This window comes from Amblyomma mixtum, chromosome 4 (assembly GCF_055824585.1).
Source record: "Amblyomma mixtum isolate Tamu chromosome 4, ASM5582458v1, whole genome shotgun sequence".
In the NCBI taxonomy this organism is placed as follows: Eukaryota; Metazoa; Arthropoda; class Arachnida; order Ixodida; family Ixodidae; genus Amblyomma; species Amblyomma mixtum.
This window is the reverse complement of record NC_143015.1, coordinates 72,572,433-72,589,476: the sequence shown is the minus strand read 5'-3', so window position 1 is coordinate 72,589,476 and position 17,044 is coordinate 72,572,433. Positions and strand designations below refer to the sequence as shown.

Below are 17,044 nucleotides of genomic sequence, written 5' to 3'. Positions count from 1 at the left end.
TGTAACCTGCAAAGGAGTAGCGACGACATCTCAGGGAGTGCAGGTTGTACAACACACATTTTACACAAATTCACATTTTGCGAACAAATACTCAAGGTATATGCGAAATTTACCACTACAGCTAAAGGCCCCAGATAACTGTGCCGCTAAATTTGTATAGTGTATACTACGTAGGTCGCTTACAAAAAATGTAATATAAAGCTTTATCTTTGATCGTGGTTGGTTTTGTGTCGGAGTTGTGCATGTGCGCTCCAAAACTCGCCTTGCCATGAACTCGTCTTCAAAGGCAGTCATCTGCTGAGATCTAGCACGCGGGGAAAAATTCGTCTTCTGCGGCACTGGAGTACTGACCATAAAGAAACCGGATGAGTTCGCGCCGAATTGCAAAAGTCGCCCTTCAGCAAAACAATTGGTCAAAAGCGCCTGAGTGAATGAAACTGAATTTGTTTTAAGGAAATGTTAATGGCGCAGTAACTTCCTCACTTCTGAGTAGATAGTAAATACCTTGACCTCGCCGTGAGAGAAGGGAGGATGATGGGATGATGATGATGATGAGAGGAGGATGATGAGAATAGTTTCGACTACTTAGGAGTCTTTAACGCGTACTGACATGCACAGCACACGGGCGCCTTTTGCGTTTCGCCTGCATCGAGAGCTGTAGAGAGAACAAGCTTTATTGATACCTCGTAATTACGCTGGTCGTTCGCCAAGATCATTCCATTCCGCCAAGACCATTGTTATAGGCGGCCCTCCAGGCTTAACGCGGTCGCCGCGGCCGCGTTCGTACTCGGGTACTCCGGTTCAGTAGCAAAGCGCCTGGGCCACTGAGCCACCGCGGCGGGTCCTCGGTTCAAGAAAAACGGTTACGCAAAACTACAGTCAATGAACATGTCAAGGGGTAAACTTGTAGGTAACTCATATAGGCGGCGGCAAGGGGAGCAAGTGTCCTATTCACACCACGCATTTTGTAAACAATAGATAGAGTAAGGAACGGGACCTGGGAGATGTATGATAAATATAAGTGTACTCTTAAATCCAGTGAAGATTTTAAGGCAGAAGCCTTTAATGCCTCATCGTTTTAAGCAGGAGTTGTTGACAGAAATGTCACGCTTTTCAATTGGTCGAAACGGTCGTGACATCACAGTGTGCGAATTTCAAACGGGGCCAATTGCACTTTGGCTAGTAACCATGCAACCACTTAAAGGGATCGTATAGTGATGCTCCAAGTAAGTGAGAATCAGTTTAGTTAATTGCTTAATTACCCAAATAACCTAATTAATCTTTCTAGTCAGGGCAGATAAATAAATAAAATCAAGTAGGAAATTGGTCGAGTTCGGAAATCGAACCAGGGTCTCCGGAGTGCGAGACGAGCATGCTAACCACTCCGCCATGCCAGCTCGATGGTTTGGAATGAACAAAGGCGCGTGTAGTAAATACGGTGTCTTCTTTCACTCCCATCTTCTTCCCTTTCCTTACGGCGAGGTTCCGGTGTCCACCGAGGTATGTGAGACAGATACAATTCCTTTCCTCAAAAACCAATTTACCGACGAGCAAGGCGTAGAGCCGAACAGGCGATGGCGTTCTGTGGACTCCCTGACAGCGCTGCAAGACGCTGTCGCGTTCCACTCTTAGAGGCGAAGCTTAACATCTTAAGCACACATCAGTGACACAAGCAGCAACACCGAGCTAAAGGCTCTCGCCTCACCGCACTTTGGGTCAACAAAGTGCCCCCTAGAATTTTTATCCATGTCATATGACACTCTGGCTCCCCAGAGCACGTAACTGGCACTACACCACTAACAGCTGTCGGTGAACAATGACGGTCTGTCAGTATCTGTACAGCGGGAGAAGCGAGGTTCGAAAGTGAGAACTAGGACCATCGATGCCTCAGTCGGAGACCATTCGAATGGTATATTTCTATGGTAGATGATAGTTGATCATTATTGACGGCACGGAATTGGTCACCTGCATACTGTATTAAATGTGCAGTCGACTGAAGATGTCGTCGAGGTTGACCTAGGTGCCAACGAGGGAGACGCCTACTTGGCTGGACACCAGCTTGATGGGCGCATACTGTTTCCTGCGACTGGCTACATGGTGATGGCCTGGAAACACTTGTCCAAACGCGCCGGAAGGCCATTCCATCATGTCCCGGTGGTTTTCGAAGACGTCGCCGTTCACAGGGCTACCATCCTACCGAAGCGAGGTAAATCTTTACATGTGACATGAATGCAGCCATAGCGCACGGGCGAGGTGGCGCAAATCTAAAAAATTATCTCTCAAGTTGCTCTTGGATCCTCTTTAATGCGTTTGGATAGCACAATTTTTGCATGAGTTGCGTTAAACGGGCGTCTTTTGCACGCCACGGACCAATTTTTCACCACTCCTGACCGCTTCATCTTATTTAATCAATGTGGCGGACTTGAGCGCGCATAGTTATCCAGAACAAATGCGTTGTGTAGTGAGGTTATCTAAAAGAGCGGAGTGCTCTCGGATGTGGCGTTGCGCCTCACGGACCTGTTCGCCTTTTCTGATATCCTCCAACTCTTTCTCCTTTTAAAGCGATTACTTAAGCAGCTAGTGCCGCAGAAATTGCATTGGCCATGCGTTCACCATAAGCGAAAAATCCACAAAAAATTTCCAGAGATGCAGCCCGGGAGGCAGTTGGGCAGCTAGGTCACGCAACCTTGTGGCGTCATCACAACCTGCCCACCGGACTGTGAGGAAACTGCGCACTGTGGCAGGTGGCAGTTAAATTAATTATTTATCACGAGAGGTTCCTCAGGAAGAGCAAACTACATCGCACAAATTCCACGGGTGGAAGCGCCTGCCATCGCAGGACAGCGGTATGTCACTTAACCGCTGCACCACTGCATCAGGATAGGTACAAGGACTCCCAGGGATCTTTGAATGTTCAGTAGAGAACTGCCAGTTCTGCGTTAATGGGCATTAGCCCATTAAACCTATCACGTCGTATCCTTGAGGCGGAGCTCAATACTGCCCTCCAATTGTTTCGTCTTGTTCGCATTTAACTAGCCTGCAGTGAGAAAAGAAGTTTTAGGCACATATGTGTCCTTATTTCCACTCATGAGGAGAGCTTCCGCTATCTCTCTAGTGAAGCAGCGCAACGGCACAAGGCCAGGCCCAAGACTGAGGTGTTTGTCCCTTTCTCCCCTTTGGCTCTGTGCCATTGCGCTGCTTCACTAGATATGTCAGACCAACTCGCCCACCAGTTCATGTTACACTATCTCTCGCCACGCTTGATCATAGTGCAGGAAATAGATGGTTGTTCGTTTAAGCACTAGAAAAAGTCTTTGTAAGTCCTGCAGTGCAGCGCGATATTAAAAGACGGTGCTTTTTGCGACTGTCTAAAGAGTTCGTTCAGGCGTGAGTTGAAGCATCCTTCTGTCTGCCGAAGTAGTACTTGGCCCGTGCAACAGGTGTTAAACATGAAATGCTTTCAGCTCCCGTTGCCAATAAATCTCGGGTGACCTGGGCAGTCGAACGGAGGGGAACAAGGAGAAGAACACGGAGGCGAACCTAAACGAACATTGTCGGCTCTTTTCATCAACCCATGGTGCTTACGTGATGTACAGCCACCAGAACGGCGCATGCGCGCCAACAGCGTTTTCGTAGCCAGCGCGCGGCGCGAAGAAGCCTTTAGATCTGTCCTGCAGCCCGACAGGCGCACGAATGGTCCTGGTGGCACTTGAGCGAGGCGACAGCGCCGTATGAGTCGTCCGTCGTTACGCAATACGCGCGGCGGCGACAGGTCTTGTGGTACCGTCTATCGCACGCCTATAGTCGGATACAACTCAAGTCTGCAGTGAAGCTCCGGCCACATCCAGCCTCGGCGCACCGAATTCCTCCACGACGAAAAAGTAGTCCGCTGCTTAAACGTTTCTTGTTACCTCAACAAGAAGTTTTATCACAAGAAAAAAATTATAAGCTCTGGAATTTTGATACATGGATTGTCTGATATAGTCAAACATTAAATAGCTGATTTCTTTTTCAGTTGCGATTAGCCAGCCGAATAATACAAGACACCGCGGACCACGGCCCACTGTTAGCAACTGCTGTTTTTTAAAGTTGTATCCTACTATAGTAACCAGGTCTCATCTGTTCTCCGACGTGGTGGTCGACGGAGATTAAATGGGGCCGGCGTCCGACCGACGAGAAAGTCCAGCTGTTGTTGCTGGGCGGTCGGGGCACTTTTATGCGAAGCATACTACTTTAGCTACCACTTCAGCCCTTCACCGTGGTTATGCGCCTCCAAATCACGTGATACATGACGTCACACCACGTGACACGATGACGTCACGACAGTGGAGAAACGGGGGCCCACCTCGCGCCGTCGCTGTGGTTGTGCGCCTCCAAATCACGTGATACGCTGATGCCACACCACGTGACACGATGACGTCACGGCAGCGGAGAAACGGGGGCCCACCTCGCGCCGTCGCTGTGGTTGTGCGCCTCCAAACTACGCGACACGATGATGCTTCGCATTCTCCAGGCTTAACCAAGTTAAGCCTCAGCCATTTTTTTTTCATTATTTCTGCCTGCCCAAACTAAACTCTCTTGTGGTTATTGGGCTGCGTGGGAATGGCCCATACCCACATTGGGCAATTGGCCAGGTTCGGTAAAACATGTCTGGCGCCGTCGCCTCTTCTTCAGCACGTTGAAAGCGCTGGTCGCGCAGGTCACCGTAGATAAAAGGCGGCAAAGACAGTAGAGCGTGCTGTCACTCGAGAAGAAAAGGTAAAGAGAGAAAAGTATCTAATCAGGGATGCTCACCAAGACTCGATTGCGGCTATCAATGTCTATTTGCAGACCTAGGATACCCTACGCCTTTCTTGCAGTACATTTCATGTTTTCATCTTTTCTTGACAAGGAGGTAGGTCTTGAATATTTTTTAAACGACCACCTGCTCGCAATCTAAACAATGGACATCAAGTGATTTTCGGCAGTATCTGTGATCGTTTCCATCTTGCCTGTACAATAGCGCCAGTGTTCTCTTTCTTTCCGCACTCAGAACATGTGCCTGCCCTACCACAAATTCACTGTTCTGACGTTTTTCGGTAATTCAAGGCGAGCTTATTCGTTCAACATACTAGGCGCTCAAACGGACTAGAATTGCCAGCGTTGCGGCTAGAGAGAGAGAGAGAAAAGGACGGAAAGGCAGGGAGGTTAACCAGGCGATGCCGAGTTGGCTACCCTACTCTTGGGGAGGGGAACAAAGGGGAAAAAAGGAAAAAGAGCGGCAAAGAAATGAGTCTGTCAAGTGTCCATCGACCACGGCTAAAAAGTTTTTGAAGCTCCGTGCTTGTTATTACATGTAACTGTATATTTTTTTAGCTTTTTTTTAATTTTCAGCTATAAAACATTTAGGAGCTGTCCAGCGACCATAGTTCGGCGCAGAAAAAAACTGATAAAGCAACAATGAGGACAGATGTGAATCATGTAAGAAAACTTCTGCGCTGCTATGAACTGCCTGCTTGCAAGAGGAATGCGAGGGGCGTATTCAGAAAAGAAGGGATGAAATTGACGACAAAACCTGAGTAATATTCGATTTTCTGGTGAAACTGCCGTGATACGCAACTAATGGGGGAAACTGGAGCTGTAATTAAATACTTAAACTGTGAAAAGAGGCATGGGGAATAAAACATGATATCAAGAAAACCGCCAAGCTTTGAACAGAGCGCGAACGGAACCGCAATTTACTAATGGTGTCGACGTATTGGACGTGGAAAAGAATGCATGTATTTGTGGCAAGTAGTGACCGGAGATGGAGATCTTTCTGAGCGAAATAGCTAGGAGATTATTAATAGAGAGTAGACATGACCGAACCCAACAACAACCGAAGGTTTCCATCATGTATGCCAAAACGAGCACCTCTTTCCCTTCACTTGTATGCTTAATAAGAGCAGTATATTTGGCCGGTACTCCCAAACTATAAATGGGAGCTTAGCATTATCTCTGTGGAAGAAGATATGTGAGAGTTTTATATTCCTGGTACTCACCAAAGCGGTATTAACATGGAGGGCAACAAAAGAGACGTGGAGGTAGAGAGCAAAGTTGGTTAGAGGACCAGTGGCAGTTAATGATAACCAAGCAATAATCGATTGACAGTTCAGGTAAGAAAGGAGTTTCAGGAAAAAACGTACACCTGGAATTGCCACAGTTACGTGGCTAGATAACATAACTTTGCGCTGATAGGGCTGATAGTGCAGGGTTATTTGTAGATTAATGGGAGTGGGAACACCTCTTCACTGAACCCGACCCAACTGGGCTTATCATGATAAGTTTACCACCAAAAGTTTCGTGGAGTCGAGACGCTCCTTCTGGCTATTTGTCAATTGCGTAGTGTACCAGAAAATCTGAATCTAATTCAAGCCCCCGCCTGCAAAAGATATAAATCCAAGTCCACGAGGCCAATTTGAAGCACATTCTGGAGATGAACAGCGTTTGTTATTTGGGTTTGCTCAAACAGGCTGAGACATAGCGCCGTTTCAAAGAAGAATTTTGTTCCGGCGCAGGTCCAGTGCGTTTCCTTGTGAACCTCATACAAGCCACCGGCGAGTTCGTGATCTCCGAAGCAGGAACGGTTGTGTCCACTGGCCGCATTCGCATGGTCGCGTATGGAGAGGAGATTTCGGAGAAAGATCCACCAGGACCCCCACCCGAAACCGTGGTGTACGAGCTGGACGCTGCAGACTTCTATAAAGAACTTCGACTCAGGGGCTACGAGTACCAGGGTGCGTTCCAGTCCGTCCTCAAGACCGATTTGGAAAGTAAGTAAAGCTGCCGATGAGCCTAGTTGATTTTTATGCTTGGCTTTCTTAAGGGGGTCCACTATCTATGTGTTTTTTTCGTCCATTGTTGCATCGTAATGTGAGTAACGCCCTAAGAAAGCCAGGAAATGTGCTGGTCATGAATGTATTCTCATTATTCTATATTTTGTCTCTCTCTTCTACTCTATTTCATTGCGTTGCCATTATAGTCTACTTCCTGAATATTCTATCTTTCTGCTGCATTCAAGCTACTCTGCGGTATTTGGTGCTGTTCGATTAAACGACGATAGGAACAAGGACACAACGAATGTAGAAACATAAAGGCGCTGCGAGCCAAGCATATTTCGTTTTGTTTTTTTCTACAGCTTTCCGTAAACCGAAGCACATATTGGTGATATCTTCGGCAGGTCCCTTCAAGGAAGATAATAAATCAAGGCTGCGCCTTTTCTTACCATTAGAGTACGATGCTGCTCGCCATTTCACTATAAGGAAGAGTAGAAAAAAAGGTTTTATTACCTTTTTTTTTTTGTTCATGACGCTTCTCCTCCTCCTCGCCATAGTGATATTAATTAGCAGGAGCATCGTACTTTAATGGTAAGAATATATAAACGCAGCCTTGATGCGTTATACTCATTAATTCTGCACTCTCTATTTCGTCCAAGAACGCTCCGGGCCCCTCACAGCATGGTCATTAGACCGGCCATGAGCGCCTGACCACCTCGGTACCTCTCACCACAATGCTCTCCACGCCTTCTTCAGGTGATGTAATGGGGCGTTAGTGTGAGAGTATTTTTAACTTCTTCTAGATCGCCGGAAAGAATATAAAAGCCAGAAAAATCCTGTAGTTGGCGCCGGGCTCTTAGAACACTTAGTAGAGCCTAACGTTGGGCCAGTTGGTGTAGCGTCATATTCAAGAAAACTTTGCGCAGAATAACATAAGACGGAGGGAGAAACACGTACACACACACGAGCGCAAACTTGCAACTGTATTTTCGAAAACGATACATCGTCTTAAGAAGCAGAAAGGGCACAAGCGTACTGTAGCCAGTGCAACACGTGTGGGAGCACATTGGTACAGCAAATATAGCATCAGTGATAGGCACAAGACAATTCGAACTCAGCGTAAATGCCCAGAAAGCAGGAACAAGAAAGCGTGTTATCGGTCGCGAAGAAAATCAAGTTCTTTTTCGAGAAGGGCTACCGATGCCCTACTCACGCAGGCTTCCGTAGTAGATATCTCAGGGCCTCCACAGTTTCCCGCGCCACCCTAACGGAAGCTCTCCCTATAACCACCGTGGAACGGAGGAGGGGGCGGCACTGCTGTTTCTTCTTCTTATTCCTCTCTGTGTAGTGTTTGAATTTAAGGCGATGCATAACAGGTTCGAGCCGCCATTTGAGCCCAGGGAACACTGCTTTGTGGTGCATACCAGCAGCAAGCTTAGTGCTGACGTTGGTGACTTCACCAGCGGCATTTGCAAGTGAGTAAGCGGCTTCGTGCAGACTAGACATGCGGTATGTTTGCCGGTGTGTTTTTACAGCAATTTTTTTTCTTGCTATGAGTTCTTGGTGTACGATGAGATTGCCACATTTTTTATGTTCTAGCGGACAGTGGCAGCATACGCCATTCAGCGTTGTTTTACTTACCGACCTCGTGTATCGAGCTCGAAAAGAATCTGGAGAAAAAGGCGTCCGCCAAAAACGTTCTTTACAAAACAATTAATCCGAGAGCGAAAGCCGCATATGCATTTCCAGGGAGGTGGCATGTGAGATAACGAAAATTAAATGAGCCGCACGTTGTGATGCATTTGGGACAGCATTTCAATATTGGATATGCTATGTAGCATTTTCCTTTGCGCTCGAGTGTGACAAGCTGCAGCAAAAGGAAACAACAAGATAGGAAGACGAAACGACAAGTAAATGCGTTACGCTTGTCCTTCATCTTTAGTACCTGTTGGTAGTTCATTCTGCAGCTTTTCGCACTCAAGATGGAGGACTTCTCCCAAATATCATGTTCTGCTTCCCTAGTGTGACCGCCTTGACAGTTTTGTCTTGGGCGTAGTCATACCTACTCCCGATACGAAGTTGCCATAAGAGGGCATATACTGAACGTAGAATGTGAATGACAGAACGTGTGCGCGTCGTAGGTCCCTAATTTGCCACGTTTTGCAAAATTGGCCCAGCGTACACTTTCCCCACCGCGGTCAATTCTCAGGGTGTTGTGATTCTGCAGATCTTCATGTTTTAAACTCGAGGAAAGCTGTTCTAAATTTACAGCAGTTATAAACTTGGTGGATGTTTTAAGGAATTGCGAAAAATATCCCTAGCACCTAATTCTTTCTATGGCGCAAGAACCTGGGATAACCTACTCCAGGACAATGCATTGATAACCTGACCTTTGAGGCTTGCGGTAAACGGCAGGCGTTAATATGCGCATCTACTTAACTAACACGTTCGCTCAATTCTCTGTTGTGGAGGCAACTTTCATATACTCAGTGGTGGGGGTTTCAAAAATATATCAAATTTAAATTCCGCTCAGAAAGGCTGCTATGTACAAGCGGCTAATATCCCCATACTCATTGGCTAGCATTGATGTGGTCTCCCCTTATCCTCAGCTGTTTGCGGTTAAACTTGTCTAGCTTTTATTATCTCCTTGGTCTTTGCAATAGCTAGCATTGCCGGCGCATTTTAGACAAAATTATTGTTGAGGGGATGTGTTTTTATCACAACTTACGAGCGTCATTTTTCAAGAGCGCGTGTCTGCAGTGATTCTGCTGCCGCCAGGACTGCGGATTGAAGAGTTCATTGCACAAATTGTTTTTTCATCATAGCAATCTCAAGCGCGTTTTTGTATTGCAGTGCTCAGAGACGTTATGCTAAGTCTCAATGCAGTAACTGCACATATACGACACCTTCAGTATTGTTCGCTATGCCAGCTGTGGCCTCCGGAGATTTTCTTAGCAAACGGAATGCCTCATTTTCGATTTCGTTCTGAATCAAACGGGCACATCCATAATGCAGCTACCTGCAGCCAATATAGCACTTTTGGTCCTGCAGAACGGCTCTAGCTACAGCATCAGTTCGAGCCCAACATTCTTCCTCGGAACACAAGGATAGTGAAAGCTAAAAAAATTGGAGAGGACATTTACGCTCCACCTTAAGGGTATGACGCGGTAGAGTAATGAGTTAATTTCCGTATATGCGAAGGTCATTCTGTACTTTGCACTCATAGATCCCTGGGAGTCCTCACACCCCTCATGGGGCAGTGGTGCAGCGGCTAAGCGATGCGCCACTGCCCTGCGATGGCAGGTGCTCCCAATAGTAGGTGGGCCTTGTGTCCCAGGTTGCTCATCCCGAGCGACCAATCATTAATAGAACTGCAACTTGCCCCGATGGGCGGTTTGCTTACTATCCGGTGGACAGGTTGTGACGACGCCGCAAAGTCACGTGATCTAGCAGGCCCACCTGCCTCCTAGTTTGCTCTCTGGGGACCACCTGCCAGAGTCATGCTCGTGATTTTAAAGCGTTATCTCTACTGCTCGCATTTCGAGCCTCTGAGAGTTATGATGATTCCACTGATAGAATCCGAGAAGGCGGCCTCCATCGCCACGACATTATATCCCAGTGGTTGCTATGGCAATCGAGGGGGTTAAATAATGAAATAAAATAACAAGCTACAGCGTGATGCCCGAGCGCTACAACTCGACACTGAACTGTGTCGATCTGGTATATGTATCTCAGTCTGACAGGCGTCAAAGTCAGGCCACTTAGTCCCGACATTCGCATAAAATTTGTGGGCTAGCCGTATGTCCCCATTGTGGTGCTGCGCCAGACCAGTGTGAGGAAAAACACTCACTGTGGACTTGTCCGGCTACAGCCTTCGTGAGACGACGCTTCTTAAAAGGAAGGTGGGCCTGCGATGGGACGTTGCAGGCGACTATCGCAAGTGGACACATGATAATCGCTTTATCGAGAAGTTTTGTCACTTTTTAAGCCCGGCTTGTTTACAGTCCTTCTTCTAACTTTCCCTTTCTTTCTCATTATGTCTAATGGCAAACATCTCAAATTAAAAAAATACCGCACAATGTTCTGGCTGGTGTCATAGGATACAGCGTTTAAGTTCGAGTCTAGCTCGTGGCAGGGATTCAAACCGGTGCCCTATGTTAGGTGTGTTAACGCTCGATATTCGATCGCTGCCTCAGCGTCGGCTCTTTCGCTCTTTCAACGCCGACACTGGACTTTCTGGCGAACGGGGCCTTTAACTCTCTCAGGTAAAAACAAAAACATACAGCACTTACGTTGGCCATTTCTCTGGCTATAGAGCCGAAACTATCCCAATGTGTTCATTTTAGCATCTTACCAGCGATTTTTAAGAAATCATTTCACCTACGCTAGGCCGCAGCGTATTCCCATGCGCTATGTCGACTGACAAATAACCCAGTGAGCTTAAGAGCCTGGCAAGCTCTTTCAATGACGAATGTGCGGCCAAACCAGGGAGAAGTCATTGACGTGAGCAAGATAAAAGAAAGATTTTACATCTTAAATGTGTAAACATATAGATCTACTAATTGGTTCAGGTCTGTGATCATGCGGCTGCTGCGGAAAATATCGCTCTGCAGAGAGTAACTGCTTATTGCTTAGTGCTTTATTTCTTTCAGGTCGCTACGGCAGAGTGAAGTGGGAGGACAACTGGGTGACCTTCATCGACAATATAATGCAGTTGTCTCTGTTGCCGTACACCGATCGGGTTTTTAGGCTACCTGTGAAGATCCGGTCGTGTCGCGTGGACCCTAACCTACACAACCAAGTGGTCCAAGAAACAAGCGGAGAGGGTAAGTGAAAGCTTTTATTGCGGTCGTAGAAGTTAGTGAAAGCTGTACTCTTCATGCAGAAGTACACAGTGGACATTAAGACTACAGGAAAACCTGTGTCTTTTGCGTAGCTAATATAAATCTTAGTCACTATTTCAGGCAAAAATAATTATCCTATAAACAAACTTCTAAAATATCCAAGGGTTTGTGCGTAAATTGTTTTACGAAAACTGGCTTTCATCAGTGGTCTCATTGCCAATCATTGAAAGCTTTAGACACGTAAGGACAGTGAAAACCAAAGCTATTACTTAGTTGCATGTTTATAGCCGATATCTTTCCCTATGTCTACTACTATCAGCATGAAGCGAATATTTTCTAATTTTGTGGTTTGGTAGCCAGTTTCAGTTGCGAGAGCTTATTTGCACCAAAAATTTGCTTTTAATTCGTTGCCGACTATACATTATTTCTTACCAATGCAACGACATTCAAAAAAATTCCATGCGTTATTCATCGCGATGAACTCATTGACATATTTGAGTGCAATGCTCCGCGCCTTTTCTTTCACATCTTAGATGACATTTCAACGAAGAAGTATTACTCCAAATTTGCTTTACATGCACGTGCTAATGTTTGCTCAGTTATCTGTGTAGACACACTTTACAACTTTCTTATTGCTGTGACGTTCTCCATAACGACCTTTTGTTGTTTTCTATTTTAAATTTTAACTTCTCCTGCTCCCCTTATTTCTTTGTTGAGAGTATGCTTGAGCAGTGACGTTTTAAAAATGTTCCTCCATGCAGGCATACCCGTTGTGTACGACAGCCGTCTCAATGCGTGCCGTGCTGGAGGCGTTGCTATTCTAGGGCTGGAGATAAGGATCGCTCCAAGGCGGCCGGCGCAACAGGCTGTGTGCCTCGACGAGTACAAGTTCGTGCCCTATATTGACGACGAGTCCGCCAAGCACGAACGGGGAGAAATTACACGCGAGTACATTGACGTCTGCAATGCGGTTGCCGGGCGACTCCTCGCGGGATGCGGAGAGGAAGCAGAGCGCACAGAGCTTATAAAAGACATGTGCCAAGTGTCAGAAAGTGTGCTTAGCCTCTACCGGGAAAGTCCTGAGGAAAACCACATCATTCTGAAGATTCTTACTGATGTCGAAAAGAACGCGAAGAATCCGAGCTCAGATATTGGTTGTGCCGTGCATTCAGCGCTGACCACTTATGAACAATACCTGAGGAGTGATCTACTTAGCACAGCACTCTTCAATGAGGACCCCTTAAGGTACCTTCTTGACGTTGCAGTGGAGAATACAAGTTCCAAGAGGATCCGAATACTGGAGCTTGCAGCTGAAAAAAGTGAACTGCTTCTAGCTCCTTTGGTGTGTTCTTTACTGACAATGTCCAATGCCTCGCTGAAGATCGATTATATCATTGCCCACCCACACCCTGACAGTCTATTGAGTGAACAAGTACCAGAGGGTGCAAGGACCGTCATGTGGGACATAACCTGTGCCTCCCAGACAAATTTACCCGAAGCTGACTTGATCGTAATCCGCAATCTCCCCGGCGAGAGACATCATCTCGAGGCTTTGGCGGAACAACTGTGGACGCAATGCCAAGAGCGTGGATTCGTGCTTCTGGGCCACCGCACATCTTTGACTCCGGCCGAGATGTTTTTGTCTAGGGTAGGCAAACTTCCGCTGTCGCACCACGCAAGAGACACGGTTGAATCTTTATTCGGAGCATTCGGCTTTTGCCTAGTAGGACGGAAATCTAACAGCGTGTCGACAGCGCTGCTACTGAGGAAGGTGAACATGGAAGCCACGGCAGCGACGCCGGATGTGGTCAGAGTAAACAACTCGAAATTTGACTGGGTTGAGAGCCTAAAAACAAAAGTTATGAATTGCGAGAGAAACCCAGGAGGCCAGAACGTTTGGATCCTCTCTGATGAGTCGTCCACCAGCGGCGTTGTAGGTTTGATGAAATGCCTGCGAGTGGAGAGGGGTGTACACAATATAAGGTGCGTATTACAGCAGGATGATTCGCAAGTATTGCGTTAGCGTGTGAATATTTTACCAGCTTCAGATGGCCCCCAGCAAATACAGTAGACTTAAGTGCAGAAATTGAAAGTAAGGGACGTACAGATGGAATCGGTAAGAGGCAGTGGAAAAATTTTTGCGTGCGATCTATGCGCTTCTTTTGTAAACAGTGCCATTAGTTTGCAAAATTGCTCTTATCTATAACATGTTGGCCGGCACGAGAAACGAAAGTGAATAGGGCTCTAGATGGACAATAGGGCTCTCTGGCTCTTGTGACTCACATATATTCACATAGAATTGGCGAAAAGCAAGTGTGATGCTGCTCAGTGCCTTAAACAAGAGATGCGGAGCACCTACTGTGACATAATAACAGGATCTCTCAGTAAAAATTTGCGCCAGAAAGGCGAAGACTGCTAGAAAAATACATGAAGTATCGCAAAATTTACTGAATACTGTCCAAGGGTCTGTACCTTGTAGTTAGGTGCGGACTCTAGGGAATGTATGCACCGCCCAGCCTTTGTGTTATTATAGAGCGCAAGAGGTTGGATTTAGGCTCACGCTCTCTCGTTTATCGTGGAGCGCGAACATCATTGGATGATCTTTAAGATTTATTTTTTTTTCTGTCTTATTGCTTTTGCTTCTTTCGCTTTTTTACCAAACGTGTAGCTATAACAGATATCGGCGGAGCAGTGTTGTTTATGGACATGCCTTACCAGACATTTCATAACTGCTCCTGTTCCGTTTGCATTCTTATTTTACTTCGCATGCGGTATCAGTGTGCCACAAGAGTTTCTGTGAAATAATTTTTTTGATAACGTCCGCTCTCGTAGCGGTGAACTTGAAGATTACCCTTTTCCTAATAACCTGTCTCTCTATTCATCTGTCTTATTTTCGTGAGTTATCGCCTTTCACAGGTGCTTATCTGTCACAAGCCAGAATGTCTCCGGCAACACAGCCGACATCAGCATAGAAAGTCCTGGATGCAAGAAGATATTCGAGAAGGACCTGGTTATGAACATTTTCCACGATGGGCAGTGGGGATCATACAGGCACCTCTCTATTCAGACAAGTAAGTGGATCAGCCTTCCTATATCTGCGTCGGATGAGTCGGAGACCGAAAAGTTTTTTCAGAGTTGCTAACCTGAATAACACGAGATAGCGTTCAGCATGGAGAAAGAACACGAGCATTTCTCAATTACTACACGTCTATTTTATATAATATAAACAATATTGATAGGACCAGCCCCAAAAAACAAAATTTGTGGCGCTGATTAGACAGCAAACGCGAGTTGGTGCAATGGTTGAATAGCAAAGTAAAATCAATATTTGGCCAGAAACTTTTATGTCGGCTACAGTTAACAGTCTGCATTTGAGGGGTTCCAAGTTAATAACTAAAGTAAGCAAGGGTGGTCGAGAGCGTGAGAGACCAAAGTGGCGGGTTAAACAGTATTTTTGGTGTGCTGATGCACGAGGGATGTGAATAAAGGTTACTATGAGAGGGGCACTTTTGAATACACTTTGACTAACTTTCTGTGCTCATGAAAATAAACAGTTACACTTAATTGATGGCAGTCATAATACGTCCTCACAAGGTGAGGAACTTCCACGCATTGCCATGCTAGAGAGGAGGTATAAATGTATACGGTAGAAAATCACTATAAATGTGCAGAAACCTGCGTGGTCAGCGCAAAATATACTTGGCAGTGAAGCGAACACGGCGTATGTTTGCGCAGATCTAGTTGAAACCTTAAAAATATGATGACCCTGATAGAATGCTTCTAGGCGTATACACCATAGGCCACTTCGCCCCGCCAGTGAAATTAATCGATTCTAGTATGTGGTGCAAGGAAAGAGGTATAGAGACTTGCGCCAATTCGAAGTCTTTGTCTCATAGAAAATGCTGCTAAAAGAAGCTATTGCTAGTAAAACTATGTTAAACACATCCAACCTGAAATAAAAGAAAAAGTTTACAAAGGCTTTAATAAAACATGAATATCTTGCGGGAGAGAATATGCGAGTGATCAGAGTGAGGAAGCAACAAAAGGAAGAAGAATAAAGAAAACACAAAAAGCGACAAGACAAACCGGAACTGCCTTATGACAAAATGGGACACGATAAACGGGTGAAGATTCGCGCAATATTGAGAACCGCCATTGTTGTGGGCATACCCTTTGCCACCGCTGTTACATGCCTGAGTTCTAGTAAGAGTTCTTAACTTGAAAAAGCAGACGCAAGTGAACAGATATTCTTTATGCACAGATGAGGGTAAAACTGAGGAATAAATAAAGGTGTTGATAACGAGTGGTCAAATGTTTGAACCGTAAGAATAAAAACATGGTTTTATTGCTTCAATTAAAAAACAGCGATGGATAGCGAAAGAATTCCGTACTTATAATGCTACAGAATTGATGATAAGGGGAGGACGACTCATCTAATCGTGAGTTAATTTTATGCCAAGATGAAAGAACAGTTACTAGGGTAAATTTGAAACACAGGTTGCAAAATCTGAAGACCTTTTATTAACAAAAAGAAATGCTTATAAAACCAATCTCATTTTTATGCAAGAGCTGAAAACAAAACAGGAAGAAATCTTTTTGAGAACTCTAATGGAAGTCTGGTACATTACGAAGCAAGGGCAAGTTTTTGCAAAACAAAATGGTACTGGCAAAAATATTTATTTTACTGGCAGTTTTCGCGGTCACTATAAGCAAGACAAAGAGACGATTATGCATATTACTATCCAATGTAAACCGGCTAGCCAATACTGCACGAGACCACCGCATGGGTAACAGGTGCTTTAGGGTTTAGAAGTGACGAGTGTGGTCAGTATTAGTTCGTTGAAACAAGAAGCGATTGCAAGATTGATGAAAAAGATCGAGAAAGCAGGTTAGCATCGGATACCTTACTACTGTCCAAATCATATTTTAGGAAGGAACGTTTGAAAACTATCCTTCCTTCCTTCCTTCCTTCCTTCCTTCCTTCCTTCCTTCCTTCCTTCCTTCCTTCCTTCCTTCCTTCCTTCCTTCCTTCCTTCCTTCCTTCCTTCCTTCCTTCCTTCCTTCCTTCCTTCCTTCCTTCCTTCCTTCCTTCCTTCCTTTTAATAATAATAATAAACACCTTTATTTTCAGAGAACAGAACACAATCTTTAAGACAAGTCTGCCCAAGCCATAAAGGCTTGTAGGGCAGTACTCGGCAATCGATGAAAGACATATATTAAACAATAGGTGTTACAAAGCAAGCAAACAATGATAAACCGCAATACCTAAGGCAAAACAAGAACAAAGAAACAGTTTAGGTTACCGACATATGTGTTTTTAAGAAATTTTTTAATAGAGACAACGAAGAAACTGAAAAGATTGAATCAGGCAGAGAATTAAACATTTTTGGTATGTAATAATTACGA

At 45.4% G+C, this 17,044-nt stretch overlaps 1 protein-coding gene across 1 annotated transcript in view; it reads left to right on the top strand.

Moving 5' to 3' along the window:
- LOC149346983 (fatty acid synthase-like) overlaps positions 1-17,044 on the top strand; it is a 61,089-nt gene that overhangs the window by 24,701 nt on the left and 19,344 nt on the right. Inside the window, exons 12-16 of the mRNA XM_089541455.1 lie at positions 1,990-2,206; positions 6,537-6,791; positions 11,447-11,620; positions 12,400-13,621; positions 14,555-14,709. Of these exons, the coding sequence (XP_089397581.1) occupies positions 1,990-2,206; positions 6,537-6,791; positions 11,447-11,620; positions 12,400-13,621; positions 14,555-14,709 (2,023 nt within the window). The remainder of the gene's footprint in view (positions 1-1,989; positions 2,207-6,536; positions 6,792-11,446; positions 11,621-12,399; positions 13,622-14,554; positions 14,710-17,044) is intronic.